At 36.8% G+C, this 22,855-nt stretch overlaps 1 protein-coding gene across 3 annotated transcripts; it reads left to right on the top strand.

Annotated features, from left to right (window-relative positions):
* The first annotated feature begins 488 nt into the window (after positions 1 to 488).
* Positions 489 to 20,336, top strand: lgals8b (galectin 8b). Of its 3 annotated transcripts, XR_014625730.1 has the most exons (9): positions 489 to 812; positions 1,091 to 1,179; positions 1,571 to 1,781; positions 1,978 to 2,097; positions 2,491 to 2,517; positions 2,652 to 2,740; positions 2,817 to 2,982; positions 7,979 to 8,123; positions 9,900 to 10,023. XR_014625730.1 is itself a non-coding variant. In XM_084393260.1 (8 exons), exons 1-8 carry the CDS (start codon positions 774 to 776, stop codon positions 10,047 to 10,049), a joined length of 891 nt encoding a protein of 296 aa, XP_084249386.1. In that variant the 5' UTR covers positions 489 to 773; the 3' UTR covers positions 10,050 to 20,336. The 3 variants fall into 3 exon arrangements, 2 of the variants coding, with proteins under 2 accessions (XP_084249386.1, XP_084249387.1); XM_084393260.1 differs by lacking the exon at positions 7,979 to 8,123 and having other exon boundaries at positions 9,900 to 20,336; XM_084393261.1 differs by lacking the exon at positions 9,900 to 10,023 and having other exon boundaries at positions 7,979 to 9,378.
* Positions 20,337 to 22,855: the final 2,519 nt, after the last annotated feature.

Here is a 22,855-nt window from a genome sequence, read left to right as displayed (position 1 = left end):
AAGTTGAAAGAATGTGCTTAAATTATTATTTATTTATTATTTATTGATTGATAAATATCTAGTAATTTAAAGGTAAGAAAAATAGATAAAATATTATCAAAATGAAATGAAATAAGCTTTCTGGACAAAAAAAAAAAGTTTAATTTTAGGGCTTCGGGTCATCGGAATTAACGTGTTATACTTAGGTGATTCGATATTTTGGATTTATTGGTGATTCAATATTTTTGAATCATCCGCCAATTTCTAATTTCCTCCGTGTGTAGAGTCTTAATGTTGACAAGCATGCACTTGAGTTTCATTAAGTTAATGCCTAAAAAATAAAGAAAATCACATTAATACAATTTTTTAAATAGAACTAATTTGATTTATGATTTATTTGTAATTAAATCAAGTAGGCTAGCCTAAAACAACAGCAATCTGCAGTAGCCTATATAACCAATAATATGGGGGGGGGGGGGGGGGGGGGGGGCATTATTAGACATTTTACTGTAGACTATACATCTTAAAGCATGCTGTAGTCTGCATTAATTTTATTTATAATTCAGTCGTTGCCTACTTCATATTCCTCTCGCGCAGATTTGATCTCTCTCGCGTTCGTTTTTTCAGTCTGGAACCTCCTACAAATGATGCTCAAACATGGTGTTTCAGCAGGCAGCTCCGTAGATTTTGAGACGCAGCCTGCCACTCCTTTGTCAATGGAGAAAACGGGATTTTAGCAAGGCCGCGTTGTTTTGAGAACTTTAAGTATATTATTCTTAAAAAGAGGAATATTAATGTCAGTCGCAAATGCAAAAAAGACGATTCTCAATCCGGTAAGTCATCGATTTATTTATTTGAGACGCCCTACAGCTAAGCAAAGGCTACGACAACAATACGTACTGTATTTAGCCTAACTTACTGTTTATAGCCTACGAAATGAACCTTTCTCAAGCGTTTTCTTTGTTTTTGTTTTTGTTTTTTGTTTGTTTGTTGTTTTTGTTTTTTAAGCATTCTGTTTCTAGCATCATAATAGTAACCTAGACTGCAATAAAATGCAAAATGATTGTGTTTATAACGTTATGAACGTGGTTTTTATTTTTATTTTCACCAGACTGTCCCCTTCACTGAGATTATACCGGGTGGTCTTCACCCAGGAGAGATGATTGTTATACAGGGATGTGTTCATAATGATGCGGACAGGTAAAGTCAACTCAATACATCCGTTGGTTTATTCTCATGATACATTACATGATAATCTTAAAGCATGCCATATTCATTTTATTTATAATTATTTATGATTAAGGTTCTATGCCCGCAGTGTCCCAGTTTCATTTAATGTTTATTGTAGTAAAAACTATCGCCTGCTGCTATGGAACCGTCTGAATATTCCACCCACAAATTACAATGCAGACGTATAAGCAATGTCAAATCATTCATTCATTCAAGTGATTTTTAAGTTTTATATATTTAGGACTATGGCATGTTCACATACACTGTTAATTGTCTCACAATGATATGCTATGGGTGGATTTTGGCCTACTAAAAAGGGAGGTACAAATATTTCAGTGTAATACAATATGTGCTTCCATAGGTTTCAGTTTGATATGACATGTGGCTGCAGCACAAAGCCACGGGCAGATGTTGCCTTTCACTTCAATCCCCGCTTCAGCAGCTCTCCACAGATCGTGTGCAACACTTTACAACACGAAAACTGGGGAAAAGAAGAAAATATGGACCTCATGCCTTTTAAACAAGGAGCTACCTTTGAGACCATTATCTTGGTACTTTGTGATGTTTTCAAAGTGAGTGTGAAACATTATATCAGGTTTTTATTATATTAGCTAGTTAACAATCTTCAGCCTATCTGGTTTCAAGCATTATTAGTTTTAGATAAAGTTTATATTAATTTTTATTCTTAGTAGTTGTTGTAATAGAGATATTTACAGAGAGAAATTTTAGATTTGTTAAGTGACAGGAATTTAACTCATTTACTTGTAGGTAGCAGTAAATGGCGTTCACATTTTGGAGTATGAACACAGAATTCCTCTTGAGATGGTCGACACATTTTCAGTCTCTGGAAAAGTAGACCTGCATGCCATTGGCTTTATCCCTGACTCAGTAAGTGACAAACACTACTATTCAAAAAATGTGGACACACCTACTCATTCTTTATTATTCATTTTATCATTATTACATTCCAGATGTTAGTATAATAGTTAACACTCAAGTATGGGAATGATATAGTGACCAAAAAAATATATATTTTTTAAAACATAGTAGCCACCCTGTGCTTAGATTACAGTGCACAGACTGGCCAACTTTGAGTTTTTTAAACAGTATTATACAGTTAGTTCAGCTCCATGTATGCAAATTCATCATTTGGGCATAATTTATATCACAATTTATATTTGTATACAAAACATACGGATAAAAGCTGAAAAGGATGTTGTTGAAAAGGGTAAATAATATGCATTTCAACTTTGCAATGACATATTTTCTGTTTTTGCACAGGCAATATTTTCAAAATCAGATGACCAAGTAAGTTTAGCATCCCTGCACCTGACATCAACAATTCATTTTGCATAATATTTTTTTTTCTTATTAATGAAAAAAATGCACTTCATATTAACATGAAAAATACATGACTCACAACATGAACTGTGATTTTGCAGAGCATACCCTACAGGGGCAGTTTACTTAGAGGAGTCATTCCAGGGCAGCATATAACAATCAAAGGGCATATCAGCTTATTCCCTCACAGGTAGTAGATACTAAACTTATCTTTTGTACAGTTTTTGCCTTTGACATCTAATTATCTTGTTTTGTCTTTTCTCAAGTTTCACTGTTAACCTAAGGTGCAGCCAATCAAACAACATCGCCTTGCACCTTAACTCACACATCAAATCTGGCATGCTTATCAGGAACTCTCTTCTCAGCCAGTCATGGGGGCCAGAGGAGCGTGAACTGCCATACTTTCCCTTTTCAGCTGGAAACTACTTTGAGGTACCTCTGACCTTTGCTTGGAAGCATGGCATTAGTTTTCACTGTTATGCTAATGATACTCAGCTGTATATTTCTTCGCGCCCTGTCGAAACTTACCAATTTACAAAATGAAAGGGATACTCCACTTTTTTTGGAAATAGTCTCATTTTACAACTCCCCCAGAGTTAAACAGTTGAGTTTTACCGTTTTCGAATCCATTCAGCCGATCTCCGGGTCTGGCGGTACCACTTTTAGCATAGCTTAGCATAGATCATTGAATCGGATAAGACCATTAGCATCGCTCTCAAAAAAATGACCAAAGAGTTTCGATATTTTTCCTATTTAAAACTTGACTCTTCTGTAGTTACATCGTGTACTAAGACCGACGGAAAATGTAAAGTTGCGATTTTCTAGGCTGATATGGCTAGGAACTATACTCTCATTCCTGCGTAATAATCAAGAAACTTTGCTGCCGTACCATGAGTCCAGCAGGCGTAATGATATGACGCAGCGCCTGAAAATAGGTCTAATAGGTTAGACAAACTTAGTCCCGGTCACGTTGGAAGTTACCGAGCTGGTGACTATTTTCAGGCGCTGCGTCATATCATTACGCCTGCTTAGGTCGGTCTTAGTACACGATGTAACTACAGAAGAGTCAAGTTTTAAATAGGAAAAATATCGAAACTCTTTGGTCATTTTTTTGAGAGCGATGCTAATGGTCTTGTCCGATTCAATGATCTATGCTAAGCTATACTAAAAGTGGTACCGCCAGACCCGGAGTTCGGCTGAATGGATTCGAAAACGGTAAACCTCAACTGTTTAACTCTGGGGGAGTTGTAAAATGAGCCTATTTCCAAAAAAAGTGGAGTATCCCTTTAACGGAATGCATAGCTGATATAAAAAACTGGATGACTAGTAATTTCCTACTACTTAATTCTGAAAAAAACAGAGATTCTAATTATTGGACCAAAAACCTCTGCACGTAATAACATAGAATACTGTCTAACACTTGATGGCTGCTCTGTCAAGTCTTCGTCGTCAGTTAGGAACCTTGGTGTGCTCTTTGAGTTACCACAGATATTTTTATAGCATGTTAAAATTGTCACTTTTTGAGGGTGAGCAAAAACAGTTTATGTGTGTCCCTTTAAAGGGTTAGTTTACCCAAAAATGAAAATTCTGTCAGTAATTACTCACCCTCATGTTGTTCCAACCCCGTAAGACTTTTGTTCATCTTCGGAACACATATTAAGATATTTTTGATTAAATCTGAGAGCTGTCTCACTCCTCCATAGGCTTCTATGTTATTGAAACTTGCCAGCCCAGAAAAGTTAGTAAAGACAATGTTTAAAATAGTCCAAGTTATTACAGTGGCTCAAACTTAAGTTTATCAAGCGATGAGAATACAAAAAAAAGTGGGCCTCTGAGTTAGTTCACGTAGTGTAACAGCGTAGCGCTTCTGTGTTGTACTTCACACGCATCACACACATGACAAGTGAAATGAACAAAAGTCTTACGGGATTGGAACAACATGAGGGTGAGTAATTACTGACAGAATTTTCATTTTTGGGTGAACTAACCCTTTAAATGCAAATGAGCTGCTGCTCCCGGCACAGAGGGCGGAGCTTGTTTGCAGCTCTGATTGCCTCACACAGACATGCACTCAAACATTTCCAAAACCTTTAGCCTTTTATGTTCAAACCGGAGTCGGACAAAGATGGAGAGACTCAAGAAGAAGTGACAACATGTAGAACACAACAGGACGTTTCTGAATGGTTAGTTAATGAATGTATGTAGCTGATGTGGAGTTAACTATCTTCTAGTCATTGATTAGTATATTAATCAATCTATAAATCGCGTTCCCGGAGTCAAGGTTTATGTAAATTTTAGGGGTTGTGATGTCACTAACCTGGTAAGAAACTCATTGTAGTCCCTATCAGCTGTTTGTTGTAGTCCTCAAAAAGCAATTTGTGTAAAAGAAAATATCTCCCCTTAGCTTTTAACTTTGAGCGTCGTTACTTTGCAGATGTTGTTTATGCTCAAACAGCAACATTACACACTAACTAAAGTTAAAAAAGTGAAATCATAATCAACCACCCCTTTAAAAATATTTCTAAATAACGACATATGCTCTCAATGACAAATGCGGAACAGTTAGTTCATGACCTCAAGGCTAGATTATTGTAATGCTCTTATGGGTGGTTGCCCTGTGCGCTTAATAAACAAACTCCAGCTGGTCCAAAATGCTGCAGCTAGAGTTCTTACTAGAACCAGGAAGTATGACCATATCAGCCCGGTTTTGTCAACACTGCATTGGCTCCCTATTAAACATTGTATACATTTTAAAATATTGCTGATTACTTACAAAGCACTAAATGGTTTAGCTCCCAAGTACTTGAGCGAGCTCTTAACGCATTATAGTCCTTCACGTCTATAGTTGATGATTCCTAGAATATCAAAATCGACTGCTGGCAGTAGATCCTTTTCCTTTTTAGCACCAAAACTTTGGAACAGTCTTCCTAACATTGTCCAGGAAGCAGACACTCTCAGTTTAAATCTAGACTAAAAACACATCTCTTAGGTCACCCGGAACCGGGAACACTTCCCATAACACCTGATATACTCGTTATATCATAAGAAGAATGGCGTCTACGCTAATATTAGTCTCTCTGTTTATCCCGAGGTTTACCGTAGTCCGCTGGATCCAGGCCGTATCCAGATCTGATGAAGGACCTGCGCCTGGACACGACGACAACGCAGTCCTGAAGTGTCAACTAGTCTCTCCCCTGTGAAGGCCTCCTTCCCTTCCCTTTACTTCTGTACAGATAAAACGTTATAAAAATGATTCCAGTTCGCATCGATCCACGGAAACGACTTAAAATTCTGTATTATGCAGGCCAGACAAGTAATTTGGCGATGTCAATTTGTAAAGAAAGACTACACGCCTGCGCACATATATATTCAAATGCGCATACCTATAGACTAAACACATGATATGCATGTTGCCGTTTTCACAGGATTTACGTTTTTTAAGTTTACATGGAGATGATAACATTTTTCACAAAATTACAAAACTTACGCCTTGGAACCTGTTTCAAGATTTGCGTTCTCGAGCCACCAAACACTGTTGTCGTGCAAATGAACGGCCAGAACCCATTAAAAGTTTTCTGTTCTCAGTTAAAACGGTGTTGTGTAAGCGGCCCCTAAGTTAATAACTAATGATCTTTGCAATGAAAGTGAGTCAATCAAAAACTATCTTTAGCTGGACAATAACTTTATTCTAGAGCTGCTGTAAAGCCACAACAATCTCTGTTACTTTTAATTTCCTATTATCACTGTAAAGCTGCTTTGAAACAATCTATATTGGGAAAAGCGCTATATAAATGAAGGTGACTTGACCTATGTAGACTTGTAGATAAAATACATTTATAATATACATTATGAGCAATATCACACAAGTAGCCATACAATATAATAATAATAATTCATGATAGGGCTGCACGATTTGGGGAAAATGTCATATTGCGATAATTGAGGTCAATATTGCGATTACGATTGCGATATGCGATATAATAAACAAATGGTTTCATGAGTCAACTTGCTTGGTTCTCAAGGAAAATAAATGCACAGACAGATTAGTGATAATCAGCCTAAAGAAAAAAGTTCTTTAGTCAAGAGCAGTGAGTGTTTTTCTCTGTTCCCTTTGTTCTTTGATTAACTTTAGCGACAGATTTTTTTTTTTTTTTTGCATTTTGCATTTTAACAAGAACAAAACATAATTTACATACAAGAGTACATATAACCATACATGTTAGGTTAAAGAAAAAATAAATAAATAAATAAAAATAAAAATAAATAAATAAATAATAATAACTTTAGCGACAGATGTCATTAGTGGCTACTGTACTGTCCCTTTAAGACCAGCCGCTGTCAGAGACGCGGATCTCACACGCGCCTCATTCTTTCACGAGTTATCACAACTCTTCGTGTTTATCATAAGACTACTCTTATGTTATGAAGACACTCGACAAAAAGACATTTTTGCATAATTGTGTGTGTTATTGTTCGTTCAAGCTCGAAAGAGAACTGTATTCTGTCATGCTGTTTTGTGCGCACGCACGATATTAGCGCGAGTCTTTCTGTCTGTCACAGTCAGGATATTCACAGGCAGCGCGTTCATTTTGGCATGTGTGTTGTTCGTTCTACCGCGAAAGAGAACTTGATACTGGCGCGCGTCTATCTATCTATCTGTGTGTGTGTGTGTGTGTGTGTACATGTGTGTGTGTGTCAGGAGGACATTCACAGGCGGCTCGTTCTATTATGTCTTATCGCGGATGAATGGTTTAAAAGCATTTGCATTAATAAGTGCGTTAACAGCGCTAATTTGTTTATTTAATATAAAATCGCAGCATTTTGCGTCATATAATCGCGTAGGCTTGACATCGCGATTGCGATTGCGATACGATTAATCGTGCAGCACTAATTCATGACATATATACTGTATAGTGCTTTTCTCTGCACTCAAAGCACTTTACATAGAAGGGGGGAATCTCCTCAACCACCACCAATGATATGGCTGTATATCAGCACGGCTGTGATTCGGCTGTAGGCACGAGGCCGGAGGCCTGATATACAGCCAAATCGCATGGCTATGAGTGTGATATTACATTTATACTGTACAACAGTTCGACAGCACAAGTGTGTAAATAAATAGGAAACAACAGTGTGTCTTTAAAAACCCTCTTTTGTGCGGAACTACTTCCTTGTGCCATGGATTCAAATCTCAAGTTGACAGTTTGATAGTTGTGGCCAAGCCTCTGTTACTAATTCTAAAATGAATCCATCAAAACTTTATTAGCGAGATGATGGTTTGCTTTATCCAGCTGAGAAACATTGTTTTTTACATCATCTGGCCATGACTGAGCTCGTGTTTAAAGCTAAACCTACACCAGAACGAATAATTAACTGAAAACCGGCACTGTCATCTCTGATGTAATAAGCCTGGTTTTCTTTACATTAGCGCCGTTTTGGACTGATTGTTGGAATGCATTCGCTTACTGGATAATTGGACTGAAAACTTTCCCGGAGTTTGGCAGCTTAAAATGATCTGATCGCGCCATTGTAGTGATAAACTACCGACTCCCAAGACCATCTAACTGTGTGATGTAAATGACTTATGCTTACCATAATGCTTTTTTGCTATACCCTCACACACATTCACTACTCTCTTCTGCCAATAATTATATTATTTAATAATATTTAATAATAATAGCACACTGCTGCTGCTGTACAAATACAAATACGTAGAATTGCGCTATTCTCCGTTGAATAGGTGAAAGCATAATTGAATCCTTAATTCGTTTTAACGAGTTCATATACCAGCCATGCTTTGCCACTAAAATACAGCTGCCCCTGTTAATATTATTTGCGAACATTATAATTTGAATTTATTATCCATGCTGCTACTGTTAATATTCATTAACATGGCAATCTGAATTTGCTATGCATGCTGCTGCTGTTTATAATATTCTCTAACTTTGCCGTCTGACTTTGTAATGCATGCTCATGCCAATAGTATTAATCGCTAAAATTTCATTCTGAATTATTATGCATAATGCTACAATTTCATTGTACAAAAAACCATACAAACAAAGGTGATCTGACCAGTAAATATGTCATTTTATTGTTTAACAGTTCAAATTGGGGAAAGAAATTATACTCTGGTATAATGGTTCACTTACGATAAAGAATTTAATCAGAGAAAGTATACAGTATTTCAACAATGGCAGGAAAGGGAATAACAGCTATGTACAGTATATATTTTGGACAAATAAATCAAGAGCTGTATTTTTAGTTGAGGGACACCAAGAAAAGGAAAACTTCAGAGAATCAGGATGTAATAGTAATTGACAACATGTACTTACTATATAATTAGGGTTAGGTAGGTTAGTGCACGACAAATGAGATAATAAACAAAAACGGAGATGATTTGACATTGACATGCACAACACCAGACCCCAGCTTAGTTTCAACCAGACCACGAGACAAAATGGTTTAGGGTTAGCTGCATGTAAATATGCATAATTTGCTGTTATTACTATAGTAAGTACATGTAAGATATGTAACAGTACCTATCTTATAAATAAAGTGTTACCCCAGATTCATTTTAGAAACTTTGGTCTGAGAATAAGAATCGAAAGAAAAATAATGAGCCTAAATAGTAGACCCAACATGTCCCTGCTGAAAAATCCAGCATTGCTGGTCACCAGCATAAGGAATGTTTTGCATGTTGGGACCAGCGTGGGATGCTGGTTGCTGGTCCCCTGCATGGGAAGCGGAAGTGCTGGTGGACCAGCTACATCAGCTCAGTTTTGCTTGACCAGCTTTAAAGGGATAGTTCACCCAAAAATGAAAATTCTGTCAACCCTCAAGTTGTTTCAAACCTGTAAGAATTTATTTTTTCTGCTGAACACAAAAGAAGATATTTTGAAAAATGTCTGTAACCAAACAGTTGATGGACCCCATTGACTTCCATAGTATTTTTTTTTCCTACTATGGAAGTCAATGGGGTCCATCAACTGTTTGGTTACAGACATTTTTCAAAATATCTTCTTTTGTGTTCAGCAGAAAAAATAAATTCTTACAGGTTTGAAACAACTTGAGGGTGAGTAAATGATGACAGAATTTTCATTTTTGGGTGAACTATCCCTTTAACAGCTCGAACCAGCATGAACCTGTCTGGACCAATATGCTGGTTTATACTGGATTTTTCAGCAATGGTTTAGCACATTGCTAGCATGTTTCTAATGTAGCATGATTCTAGCATGTTCTATCAGACATTTGAGTTACTTTATTTGTCTTCAGAAGCAAGAATTGTGTATTTGTGAAATGGTATATCAATAAACTTCTTTTTTTTTTTTTTTTTTGCTTCATCTTGTCAGATGATCATCCTATGTCAGCTTCATCAGTTTAAAATAGCAGTTAACGGATCCCACCTGCTGGATTACAAGCACAGAGTGCAGGACTTGACCTCCATTGATCAGCTGGAGATTCTGGGTGACGTGGAACTGCAGAATGTTCAACTGTGGTGAGATGTAAAACAACAGAAGGATATTTAGATTATTCCTCACTTTTCTGTCCAGTGTTCCTCAGCCAACACACGGTTTTAAACAGGGATGCACAATACCGGTATCAGTATCGGGTCCGATACTATGCTTGTGTACTCATACTCATTAAAATGCTCCGATACCATACAGCTTGTGACAGAGAAACACAGACAACAGAGAAAACAGAGAACAGAATGGATATATCAGAGAAGGATGTCTATGAAGTAAATGTTTAAAAACAAAAAAATCATTTACGCCTATATAGCTGGTGTGCACGAGCTGATAAGCGAAACCCGGAGTGGATTGAGTGCTCAGCGGCACAGCTTGTTGAGCACTTCCCTTTTCCCAGACATTGCTGGAAAGTTTGTAGTTTGGTCGGATATGTCAATAGCAAATAAAGTAAAACAAGGCACATATTTAACACTGTACAAAAATTACACACTTTGGGGACCTCAATGGTGGGTACGGCCCTGATTACAGGACAAGAAGATTACTGTGTGCAAACATCCGAAGCTCGCACCTAGTAAGCCGCATTTAGACAGTGCTTGAATACTGAATTCAATTCTTGAAGTCTTCTTGCACTTGAACTGATATCACACAAAATTGCCCGTACTGGTGAGTATTCTAGTAAACATAGTTGGTAATATCCTAACTGAACGTAAACAGTTGAGAAATAAAACGCATGTGTAACAGTATATTTGAACCATGCATTCGGTCTTAAAGGGATAGCACAGCTTAATAAACCTGCTAATCAAACAAAGGACAAAAAAGAAATCACTAATTGCTCTTGACTGAATGACTTTTGTAACTTTAATAAAAAATAATCTATATTTAATTTATGCAGTGAAGACTGTGCAGTGTTATTTTACATTTGATTACTTTATTCCAATTCTGTACCTGAAAATTACTGTTAGGCCTACCTTAACACCTGAAATCACTGTTTATTTCAGTTGTATCCTTGTTCTATTGTATTTGTAATTTAAGTATTTGTTCTTATTTTATTACTAACGGTTTACTTGTCTTTAATAATGTTTTAAATTAACATTAATTAGGCTTGTAGTTTTTCCTGTTATTTCACTGGTATCTAAACATTTGAACCACTTACCCAACCAGGCAAGTAGAAAAAAATCCTTAGCACTGAGCCCTGCTGAAGCAGCTCTAAATATACTCTATCATATTTTACCTTTTATTTAATAGCACAGACAGAGGAATAGAATGAACAGTGAAAGTAACAGAAGCTTGTACAATACATTTTAACAGGCATAATTAAGCATGAAAATAACTGAACTAAATATATTTGCTAAACAAAATTAAACCAATTAATATAATTCATATTCGTTTGGTTTCTCTACCTAAGATATTTCAAAATTACAAAAATGAAAATACAGGTCTTGGCATCGGCGAGTACCAAAAATGTAAGTATTGGTATCGGCCTAGTTTTGGAAAAAGTGGTATCGGTGCATCCCTAGTTTTAAAGAACATATGGTTCTGAGATTAAGTCTAAAACAGATGCACATTACAATGTACTATGTATGTAAAAGAGGTTCACTATATTTTTACAGTAAGCCATCACTTAACATGAAGGGCTTTTTTCAATCACAACCCACTTAAGTTTGGCCTCTTCACACAATGAAAACAAGAAAGACTCGAAGACAATTGATTGCTCTAGCAGTACAGTGAGAATACTGTGAGATGCATTCTAGGTTTACATAACTGAATTTCACTTGATTTTTTTTTTGATTATTTGATTAACTTAAAATCTCAAATAATAATAGCATGTTCATCTATATAGGCATCTCTTGGTAGTAATCATATTTCCCTAGATATCTGTGACAAGGACATGTTGGTGAAATGTTTAGAATAATTGATGGGATAATTTTTTTTTACAAATTTCTTTTTAGCCTTTTAAATTTTTTTTATTATTGCTTACCCAGCTGGTTCCAGAGTGATTTTATAAGGGATATTCTAAATGAAGTCACATTCATTAAGGTGTAGTTAGTATCATTAGTGAAACATACCTTTAGTAAATGTATGACAACTAAAGTATCCAAATTTAGTTTAGTTTATCTATTGTTTTACAATTTATAACCTAACAAACGTCTTTTGTGAAATGTTTGTTTTGAAAAGTGTAATGAAATGTTATTCATGCATTAAATGTGGCTCAAATGTCACAAAATATTTATTGTTTGATTATGACCAGATTTTTTTGGGAAAGACTGGTATTGCTTTATAGAGTAACAAAGTTGTTATATTATATACAGTGGGGAAAATAATTATTTGATCCCCTGATGATTTTGTAAGTTTGAAGGGTCTATAATATTTATGGTAGGTTTATTTTAACGGATAGAGACAGAATATCACCCAAAAAATCCAGAAAAAAACACATTATATAAAGGTTATAAATTGATTAGCATTTGATCGAGTGAAATAAGTATTTGATCCCCTATCAACCAGCAAGAATTCTGCCTCTCACAGATTAGTTATGTGCCCATGTGAAACACAGATTAGTCCTGTCACTTTAAAGGGTTAGTTCACCCAAAAATGAAAATTATGTCATTAATGACATAAATGACTGCGGAGTCGTGAACGCGGATTGACAACAGACAAGAGAATACAATGCTGAATAAAGTCGTAGTTTTTGTTATTTTTGGACCAAAATGTATTTTCGATGCTTCAAAAAATTCTAACTAACCCACTGATGTCACATGGACTACTTTGATGATGTCTTTATTACCTTTCTGGACATGGACAGTATACCGTACATACATTTTCAATGGAGGGACAGAAAGCTCTCGGACTAAATCTAAAATATCTTAAACTGTGTTCCGAAGATGAACGGAGGTCTTACGGGCTTGGAACGACATGAGGGTGAGTCATTAATGACATAATTTTCATTTTTGGGTGAACTAACCCTTTAAGAAAGTACTCAGCTTGTTATGTGTATAAAAGACACCAGTCCACAGAATTTGTATCTTCCATTACAACCTCTCCACCACCATGGGCAAGACCAAAGAGCTGTCAAAGGACATCAGGGACAAGATTGGAGACCTGCACAAGGCTACAAGACCATCAGTAAGAAGCTTGGTTAGAAGGAGACAACTGTTGGTGCCATTATTTGGAAATGGAAGAAATACAAAATAACCATCAATCGCCCTCGGTCTGGAGCTCCATGCAAGATCTCGCCTCATGGGGTAAGGGTGATCATGAGGAGAGAATCCATGTGAGGAGCTTGTTAATGATCTCAAGGCAGTTGGGACCACAGTCACCAACCAAACCATTGGAAAACACTATGCCACAATGGATTGAAATCCTGCAGCACCCGCAAGGTCCCCCTGCTCAAGAAGGGGGCAGTACAAGACAGTACATGCCCGTCTGAAGTTTGCCAATGAACATCTAATGATTCCGAGAAGGCTTGGCAGAACGTGCTGTGGTCAGGTGAGACCAAAATTGAGCTCTTTGGCATCAACTCAACTCGTTGTGTTTGGAGGAGGATGCTGAATATGACCCCAAGAACACCATCCCTACAGTCAAGCACAGAGGTGGAAACATTATGCTCTGGGGCTGTTTCTCTGCTAAGGGTACAGGACGACTTCACTGTATTGAGGGGCCGATGGACAGGGCCATGGACCGTAAAATCTTGGACAAGAACCTCCTTCCCTCAGCCAGAACACTGAAGATGGGTCGTGGATGGATCTTCCAGCATGACAATGACCCAAAACATTCCGCCAAGGCAACAAAGGAGTGGCTCAAGAAGAAGCAAATTAAGGTCTTGGAGTGGCCTAGCCAGTCTCCAGACCATAATCCTATAGAAAATTTGTGGAGGGAGCTGAAACTTTGAGTTGCAAAGCGACAGCCAAGAAACCTTAAGGATTTAGAGAGGATCTGTAAAGAGGAATGGACCAAAATCCCTCCTGAGATGTGTGCAAACCTGGTGACCAACTACAAGAAACGTCTTACCTCTGTGCTTGCAAACAAGGGTTTCTCTACCAAGTACTAAATTACGTTTTGCTTGGGGAGCAAATACTTATTTCACTCACTGAAATGCAAATCAATTTATAGCCTTTATACGATGTGTTTTTTTCTGGATGTTTTGGTTGATATTCTGTGTCTATCCGTTAAAATAAACCTACCATAAAAATAATTGACCCTTCATTTCTTTGTAAGTGGGCAAACTTACAAAATCATCAGGGGATCAAATAATTATTTTCTCCACTGTAATCATTTACAAGATTATTACTATAAATATAGGCTTATTGCACAAACTGTATGTGAGATTGTTTTCATGTGAAAGATGATGATCATAATTCATTGTTATTAGCTATGCATTAAAATGTCAGTAACCAAAATGTTATTTTTTATAATCAGCTATTGGTACATATCAAGTGGATCATTATATTGGCTATCAAAGTGAGTTTACAACACAAGTTTAAAGATGTTTATTTTATTTTATTTACAAATATATATTTATTATTAATCTATGTAAATGTCAATGTAAAAACATCAAGCAACCAACAATAAAAACCCAATAACAACCAGGCAGAAAAACGAATGCCTAGTAACCAGTCAGAGAGCCCTTAAAATGCCTAGCAACATATATAAGATTAATAAGGCCTAGGAACTTGCAAAATCTTTTCATAAAATTCTAGCTCGAATACCCTAGAATGCCCAGTAACCAACCAGAAGATCTTAACATGGCTAACATACAGCAAGCGTACTCTAGCAACCAGCCAAACGATTTTAGTAATATAAAATCAGGTTAATTTATATTAATATAAATTTAGTTTAGGAAGAAGCATTCCTGTAGCTCATACAGCACACCTGTAGCCTCAGTATAGCATGTATAGCATGGCACTAGCCATGCGATAACAAAAAAAAGATGAAAGTGTCTGCCAAATGCATAATAAGTAAATCCAGAGGGCCCATGTATTTTGCATCTATGTTGTCAGAGCAACCTTGAAACCAAACAAAATAATCATGAGAAAGAAGAAATGTTTGGAAAAACATTGCATTAGTACAGTGAGAAATTTAAGCACGGTCTTATATATCTAATTATAGACCCTGGGAAGTACTTGCAACCAGCTGACAAAAGTTGCTTTGATTTAAGATTTTGTTGGCCTGTGCAGGATAAAGTAGCAGATGTTATATGATAACCATGGGAATTTGGTCATTTTCAGCAGAGGAGGGAAGTGTGATGAAAGTGAAACTTAATTATTTTACCTGGGAACATAAGAGAGATATACAACTTTATAACAATGTTTTATAGCCTCCCATTGAATGGGAATTTATTTATATCCACAGGAAATTTAAAAAGAAAAATTGTAATGGCAAAACAACATGCCATAACAAATGTAACCGATCCATTGCAGAGATTTCGAGATTTTTGTATATGCTAATTAAAATAACTTCTGAACTGTGTTAAATGAGAACAAGATTGGGTGACTGATTTAAATGGAAGTTGAGTACATCATAAAGAGAAAAAAAGAAAAAGAATCTTTGACATTGGTTGTCAACTGTTCCCTTTCGAAAGGGAACTCACACTGCATTGATGACGCTTTAGAACGCCTCCATGTAAGACTGGGTTTCCTGTAAAGATAGAATAATATTTATTGGTCATTCTGAGGTCACTCAGCCCCCAACATGCTCCAAATTCACGCACCATTTTTGTGTCATTTGTGCTGTTTTGTGCCAGTAAAAAAAATTGTTTGTGCTGCTTCATTTTTTTAAATAATAGACACTGAATTATAGATGATGATGTCACCAGCCCCTGACCTGATCCACATTTGACCCGTCAGATTCCGTGACCCCTACTGTACCTATGGATCATTTATCAGTATCTATATGCTTAATAAAATAGAAATGGGAGCTGGTCATACATCACATGAGTCACTTTATTGAACATTACAGTCAGTTATGAAGAAATAAAGAGCGGTCACAATTTTCGGTAGCTATGATTTTGACCCGTCATATTCTGTAATCTCAGAGTAATAGGCCTATGCATTTGTAAGGAAAAACTGTATGATCATCAACATTATTGGGTAATTACACTCACCTAAAGGATTATTAGGAACACCTGTTCAATTTCTCATTAATGCAATTATCTAATCAACCAATCACATGGCAGTTGCTTCAATGCATTTAGGGGTGTGGTCCTGGTCATGACAATCTCCTGAACTCCAAACTGAATGTCAGAATGGGAAAGAAAGGTGATTTAAGCAATTTTGAGCGTGGCATGGTTGTTGGTGCCAGACGGGCCGGTCTGAGTATTTCACAATCTGCTCAGTTACTGGGATTTTCACGCACAACCATTTCTAGGGTTTACAAAGAATGGTGTGAAAAGGGAAAAACATCCAGTATGCGGCAGTCCTGTGGGCGAAAATGCCTTGTTGATGCTAGAGGTCAGAGAAGAATGGGCCGACTGATTCAAGCTGATAGAAGAGCAACTTTGACTGAAATAACCACTCGTTACAACCGAGGTATGCAGCAAAGCATTTGTGAAGCCACAACACGCACAACCTTGAGGCGGATGGGCTACAACAGCAGAAGACCCCACCGGGTACCACTCATCTCCACTACAAATAGGAAAAAGAGGCTACAATTTGCACGAGCTCACCAAAATTGGACAGTTGAAGACTGGAAAAATGTTGCCTGGTCTGATGAGTCTTGATTTCTGTTGAGACATTCAGATGGTAGAGTCAGAATTTGGCGTAAACAGAATGAGAACATGGATCCATCATGCCTTGTTACCACTGTGCAGGCTGGTGGTGGTGGTGTAATGGTGTGGGGGATGTTTTCTTGGCACACTTTAGGCCCCTTAGTGCCAATTGGGCATCGTTTAAATGCCACGGCCTACCTGAGCATTGTTTCTGACCATGTCCATCCCTTTATGACCACCATGTACCCATCCTCTGATGGCTACTTCCAGCAGGATAATGCACCATGTCACAAAGCTCGAATCATTTCAAATTGGTTTCTTGAACATGACAATGAGTTCACTGTACTAAAATGGCCCCCACAGTCACCAGATCTCAACCCAATAGAGCATCTTTGGGATGTGGTGGAACGGGAGCTTCATGCCCTGGATGTGCATCCCACAAATCTCCATCAACTGCAAGATGCTATCCTATCAATATGGGCCAACATTTCTAAAGAATGCTTTCAGCACCTTGTTGAATCAATGCCACGTAAAATTAAAGCAGTTCTGAAGGCGAAAGGGGGTCAAACACAGTATTAGTATGGTGTTCCTAATAATCCTTTAGGTGAGTGTATAGTTAATAGTAATCAGAATAAAGATAAGCATATGTGTATCAGACAATCAGAATATTTTGTATACAAAAGAAACATAGCGCAGCATAATGTTGACGCCTGATAAGGCAGAAAATTCTCCCAGACGTTCCAACATCGTGCTGGTTCTATCACCTGCAGACGCATAATAATCTTCGGAAACACTACCATTTCTCTGTTTGCGCTCCACTTCATTTGCTAGTGAATTTAACGCTCGAATCAGCTCTGCTGCACACTGAGATCACCTGATCATATGATCAAATGGGGGATATTGTAAGATAAACCTCTCATCTTGAATTTTCTGGACTCTCTAGGCTGCAAGGGGGAGAAGCTGTTCTTGTTCCAGCACAGATCTGATTTAATGTACTTTACATGTATTTGTGTTTCTTGGAAACCAGCCCAGATAGGAGATTTGGATTTGTCCAGAACATATATCTACTCTCATGTACACATTTCTCCTCAAATGGACTTTTTTGTCTAGCATTCTATATAATGTAATGTATATTCTCATTGGACAGTTGCTATACCACCGCTGGACAATGTAGGCTATAAAAGCTAGGGTATGAAAGTAAAACTGGATGAGGGACAGAAAAATAGAGTAATAATCTAACAAATACTCAGACTATCCCTGATGTTCGATAGGAGAGTATTCCATGTTATGAATGCTTGAGGTAACCAGGCTTATAAAGAGAGGCAATTTGATAATGAGACCCAGCTGAATACAATTGGGAATGATGAGACCAGGCATTGAGTTCTGGGAGATGTAGTTAGTGAGGGAATCACAATAATATGGGGTGGAGTGCCCTCTGGTGGCTATCAAGGGCACTCCAGCTGTTTATTTCTTTACAAAGAGTCCTTTAACATTAACATAACATCAAATGCATATTGACAGATGATTGTTGACGTTATAGATCAGCCATACAGTAGTATAGTTTTCACCTCATGAACATGAGAAGGCCAACGAGTCCTTAAAACTTAAATGACTATACATAATCACATATTACACCTGATGTTTAATTAGCCAGTGAGGCCCAATGAGTCCTCCTCAAAGGTTTAATATATACACATAGAGTCATACTGATGTTACATGTATTGGAACATGAAGGATGTTATATGTATTTAACCTCATGACTCAAGAAATCCAATTTGCCTTTCCCAATAACTTATTGCTGATTTTGATAGATTTGCTGAATTGCACATAATGAAGAACTAATCATAATAATAATAAAAAAAACTATGTAATATCATGTTACTTTTGTCCATGCACATATATAAACTGCTGTAATCTTTTTGCCAGTGGGATTCTCCCGGCCGTGATTAAATTCAAAGGCATTGTCTGTCTATCTGGTTACTTCTCAGCAGGCTAAACACTAGAGATCTTCATTCCATTCCTAAGTGATAGGTGTTTAGTGAAACACTAGAGACCTTTATTCCCAAATCATAGGGGGCAAGATGTCGTCTGACTCAGAGTCTGTGGATAATATTGGATTATCCACAGACAATATTGTAGGTGTCATGGGAGACGACTAGGTGTCTAGAAGATACGGAAGTTTAATTTAAATTAGATTATGTCAGATTAATTTGATTCCCACACTTGTGCGTATGGGAATTTCTACCACACTAAACATACACACAGATGTTTGATCAGCCAGAGAGTAGTCCATATTTTATCTATTAAATATATTTCTACACCTGATTTTCAATCAGACAGAGAGTATATTTTATAGTCCATATTTTAACTACTGGACATATATCTATACTTGGTATTCTGTCAGCCAGAGAGTAGTCCATATTTTACCTACTGAAAATGTTACTGGCCAAAGAGTCCTCAAACGTTAAAGTATTTGGCTAGAGAAGTGCATTTTTAGCAATATTGTGAATGACAGTATATCTCAGAACATTTATAGGCATTGCTTTCTTCCAGTGCAATGAATCGGAGGACACACTCAGTTTGTTTGTAGTTTTAGTTTGTAGTAAGATTGTTTCTTGCAATTGAAGGTTAGGCTTATTTGTAATGTAGTTAATAAAACATACTGTTCTATATGTTAGAAATTCTATGCACAGCAATCAAATTAGTGCTTACACAATCAAATAAAAGAAAGCAATCTTGTGTTTCATTCAGAGAGAATAAGTTAGTTAGCATGTGTTTCCTTATGTGAATAAGTGAATGTTTATGTCAAAGTTTGTGTTGTCATATTATGTCATCATTGTTATGTAATCTAAAAAGAAAAACAAGAAAAAAGAAAGAAAAAAACAACATGTGAGCAGCAATTACTGAGGTTCAAGCGTTTTAAGACCATTATGCTTACACATACACACATTTTGTTGTAGGGGTAACAAAATTTTTACTGCAAGTCTCCTCTGTATAACACTATTTTCACATTACTTATAATGTGGCACAATTGTCAAACTGAGAGCTCAGAACAAAATGTGATTGTGTAATGATTTTGTAACGTCTAAAAATGAATGCAAAACAAACCAGCAGATGGCACCATTGGCTTACTTTGTAAACTAAATTGTTTGTTTCCAACAGTAATCTCCACTAAAGCAAGGTAATTGTTAACTCCATTAAGCATGCTTACACACACACACACACACACACACACACACACACACACACACACACACACACACACACACACACACACACACACACACACACACACACACACACAAAGACAAATATGTTTTCAATGTTATTGGGATATATTGTGAAAATGTCTTTTATGGTCTATAAGAATTTCACATGCAGTATACCTCTGTAAACGAATTATATAAAACCACTAATTATGTTACCAGTGCCCCATAATAAAAAAATATATAAAAGTTTTTAAGCATATATTTATATTAGTCAGTGCTGGAAACTGAAAGAAAGATTAAAAAGATGTACTGTCCTGCGGATCCCTCTAGTGGACAAATGTAGTATTACAGCCTTCATCTTTCAGTTGAAATGGCTGGTAGTTTAGAATTTACTGTGCGCCCTCTGAGCATCAGTAATTCATTCAACTAAGCATGTTTCTTCAAAATGACATGTTCTCCATATTTCCACTGGTTTGATAAGTTTCTACTTTGTGCACACAACATGTAAAATGGGCCATTCAAGACATACAAAATTGTATCTGCTTAATGGTTAAATAGATCAAAATTCTTTTGATAATTTTTTGCCATGAGGGTCTCTAAGTTTTGAGCAATTCGGACAAACTGCCTACGAGGAGTTCGAAAAGTAATTTTTTCAAATAATCTCAAATATTTAAGGAATTATTTGATTGACATCCGCGGTTCAAGAGGTAAGTCGTTCAGAATAAGAAGATTTAACATATTATTTGAATACTGTGTGGATGTGTGATACGTTGAGTGATATGGGTCAAAAACCCGGTGGTTGTTTTCTTTCAAACTTCGCATAGGACCATGAGGCCCAACAAATTTGTTTCCGATCGGCCTCCATTAACCTGATCTAATAGGTGTTCAAAATGTATTGTCCGATGGCAGCCATGTTTTTCACAATGCACGAATGTCCTCATAGGCAACTTGGACAAAGATATTGCATGCCAGATTTTGTATGACCACAGAATGAACTAGTATATGTGTCAAGATTCAGAGAAGGGAGGACCCAGGCACAGAATGAACGGGGAGTGATATTTATTGACAAAGACAAATCACAGGCAGGAACATTCCAAACAACAGGGCAGGGCACACAACTGGAGAACAGGCAGGCCGAGGGCACAACTGGAGAACAGGTAGGTTGAAGATGAGACAGCAAGACGTGACGTCCAACACTCTCAGAAAAAAAAGGTACAAAAGCTGTCACTGTGGCGGTACCTTTTAAAAAGGTACACCTTTGTACCTAAAAAGTGCATTTTAGTCCCTCAAAGGTACATATTAGTCCCTCAAAGATACATATTGGTACCAAAAGTGTACATATTGGTACCAAAAGTGTACATATTAGTACCTAAATGGTACATATTAGAACCCTTTTGAAGGGTACTGTCCCAGTGACAGCTTTTGTACCTTTTTTTCTGAGAGTGAAAGATGGAGACAATGCAGCGGCTCAGGGAATCAGACGCTTGGTAGTTGGTGATGAGACTGGACTTTGCACCAGGCAAGCTGCCAGACCAGGAGAGTCAACAAACAGGGTCAAACAGGATGCGGGACAGGAACCAACACAAGACAAGACTAACAAGCCAAGACAAGTAATAAAAGCAAAATAAAACTGATAATGAGACTAGAGAACAATAAAGAAACAATACTAAAATATACTGAAATCTAGCAAAATAAATAAACAAAATATCTAGATATAAATAACTGAAACTAGCAAAAACAAAAACAAAACCAAACAGCAACCTTGTAGAGAACTAAAGAGAAAATAAATAAAATACTTGTTAATATATTGTACTTGTAATTATATTGTTAAAAGTAAACTTGTTAATAATTGTGTTATTTATTACTTGATTACTTAATTATTACTTGTTAATTTGTGTTTTGAAGGGAAATTATTGCATTAGCTGTTGCATTACAATGCATTGAATACCCATTCACTAAATGCAATTGGCATTGCATTGCACACACAATCTAACGATTAGTGCTGAAGAAAAACATAAGAAAATCACGTTGCATTACAATGCATGCCAGTACTAACTCATTCCGTTGTGAATTAAAGAGAAAACATGAGTGCGGTTTTATTGCATTGCGCACACAATCTAACGTACATTGAAGAATATCATATCAGCTATGCGCTTTGTTGCATTACAATGAATGCCAGAACTAACTCACTTTGATGTGCATTTAAGAGATAACATCTCTATTGTTGCATTTTATTGCATAAAAGATCTAACTTATTGCTCTGTGCAATAAAAACAAATAACGTGATTTCGCATTGCTTTAGGCTACAACTAACGTATTAATTTGTGTACTGAAGAGAAATCGTTGCATTTGCTGTTGCTTTATTATGCATACAATAACTAACTAACTCATTCTGTTGTTTAACGAAGAAACAACATATGCTGTTGCTTGCATTGTAAGCACGATCTTGCAGATGAAGCACAACGCATTAAAAAATAACATATAAGCTATGCACTTGTTGCAGTGCAATACCTACAAGAACTAACCCATCCCGAATTGCATTGAGGAAATAAAATTTTTGCTGTTGCATTGCATTTTACACACGATCTAACTTTGTACATTGATGTATAACATATAAGCTCTGCACTTTGTTGCAGGTCAATGCCTACAAGAACTAACTCATTCCATTGTTCAACGAAGAAACAACAAATGCTGTTGCTTGCGTTGCACACAAAAGAAAGGCATTAAAAGATAGGCATGGTCTCTTTTGAGCCTTTGCAAGTGATGCTTGATTTCTTTCAAGACAACATACTCTTCTGTCACTTGTTTCAAGAGCTTCACTTGGTCAAAAACCAAGTGATAACCTGTACAATCTAAAATTGTCAACATCAAATTACATATTACAGCATTGTTTCAATACAAAACATATCAATGGACTCATGCACATTTCT

Source organism: Rutilus rutilus (genome assembly GCF_951802725.1).
Source record: "Rutilus rutilus genome assembly, chromosome: 21".
NCBI classification, from domain to species: Eukaryota; Metazoa; Chordata; class Actinopteri; order Cypriniformes; family Leuciscidae; genus Rutilus; species Rutilus rutilus.
Note: the sequence above shows the minus strand (reverse complement) of the source record. Positions and strands in the feature narration are given on the sequence as shown.

Bases quoted from the DNA above. Each gene is read 5' to 3' on its own strand.
- lgals8b (XM_084393260.1), top strand. From the start codon at position 774: ATGTCAGTCGCAAATGCAAAAAAGACGATTCTCAATCCG. The intron at 2,098-2,490 runs GTAAGTGACAAA...GTTTTTGCACAG, and splicing joins TTGGCTTTATCCCTGACTCA to GCAATATTTTCAAAATCAGA. The intron at 2,518-2,651 runs GTAAGTTTAGCA...GTGATTTTGCAG, and splicing joins TTTCAAAATCAGATGACCAA to AGCATACCCTACAGGGGCAG.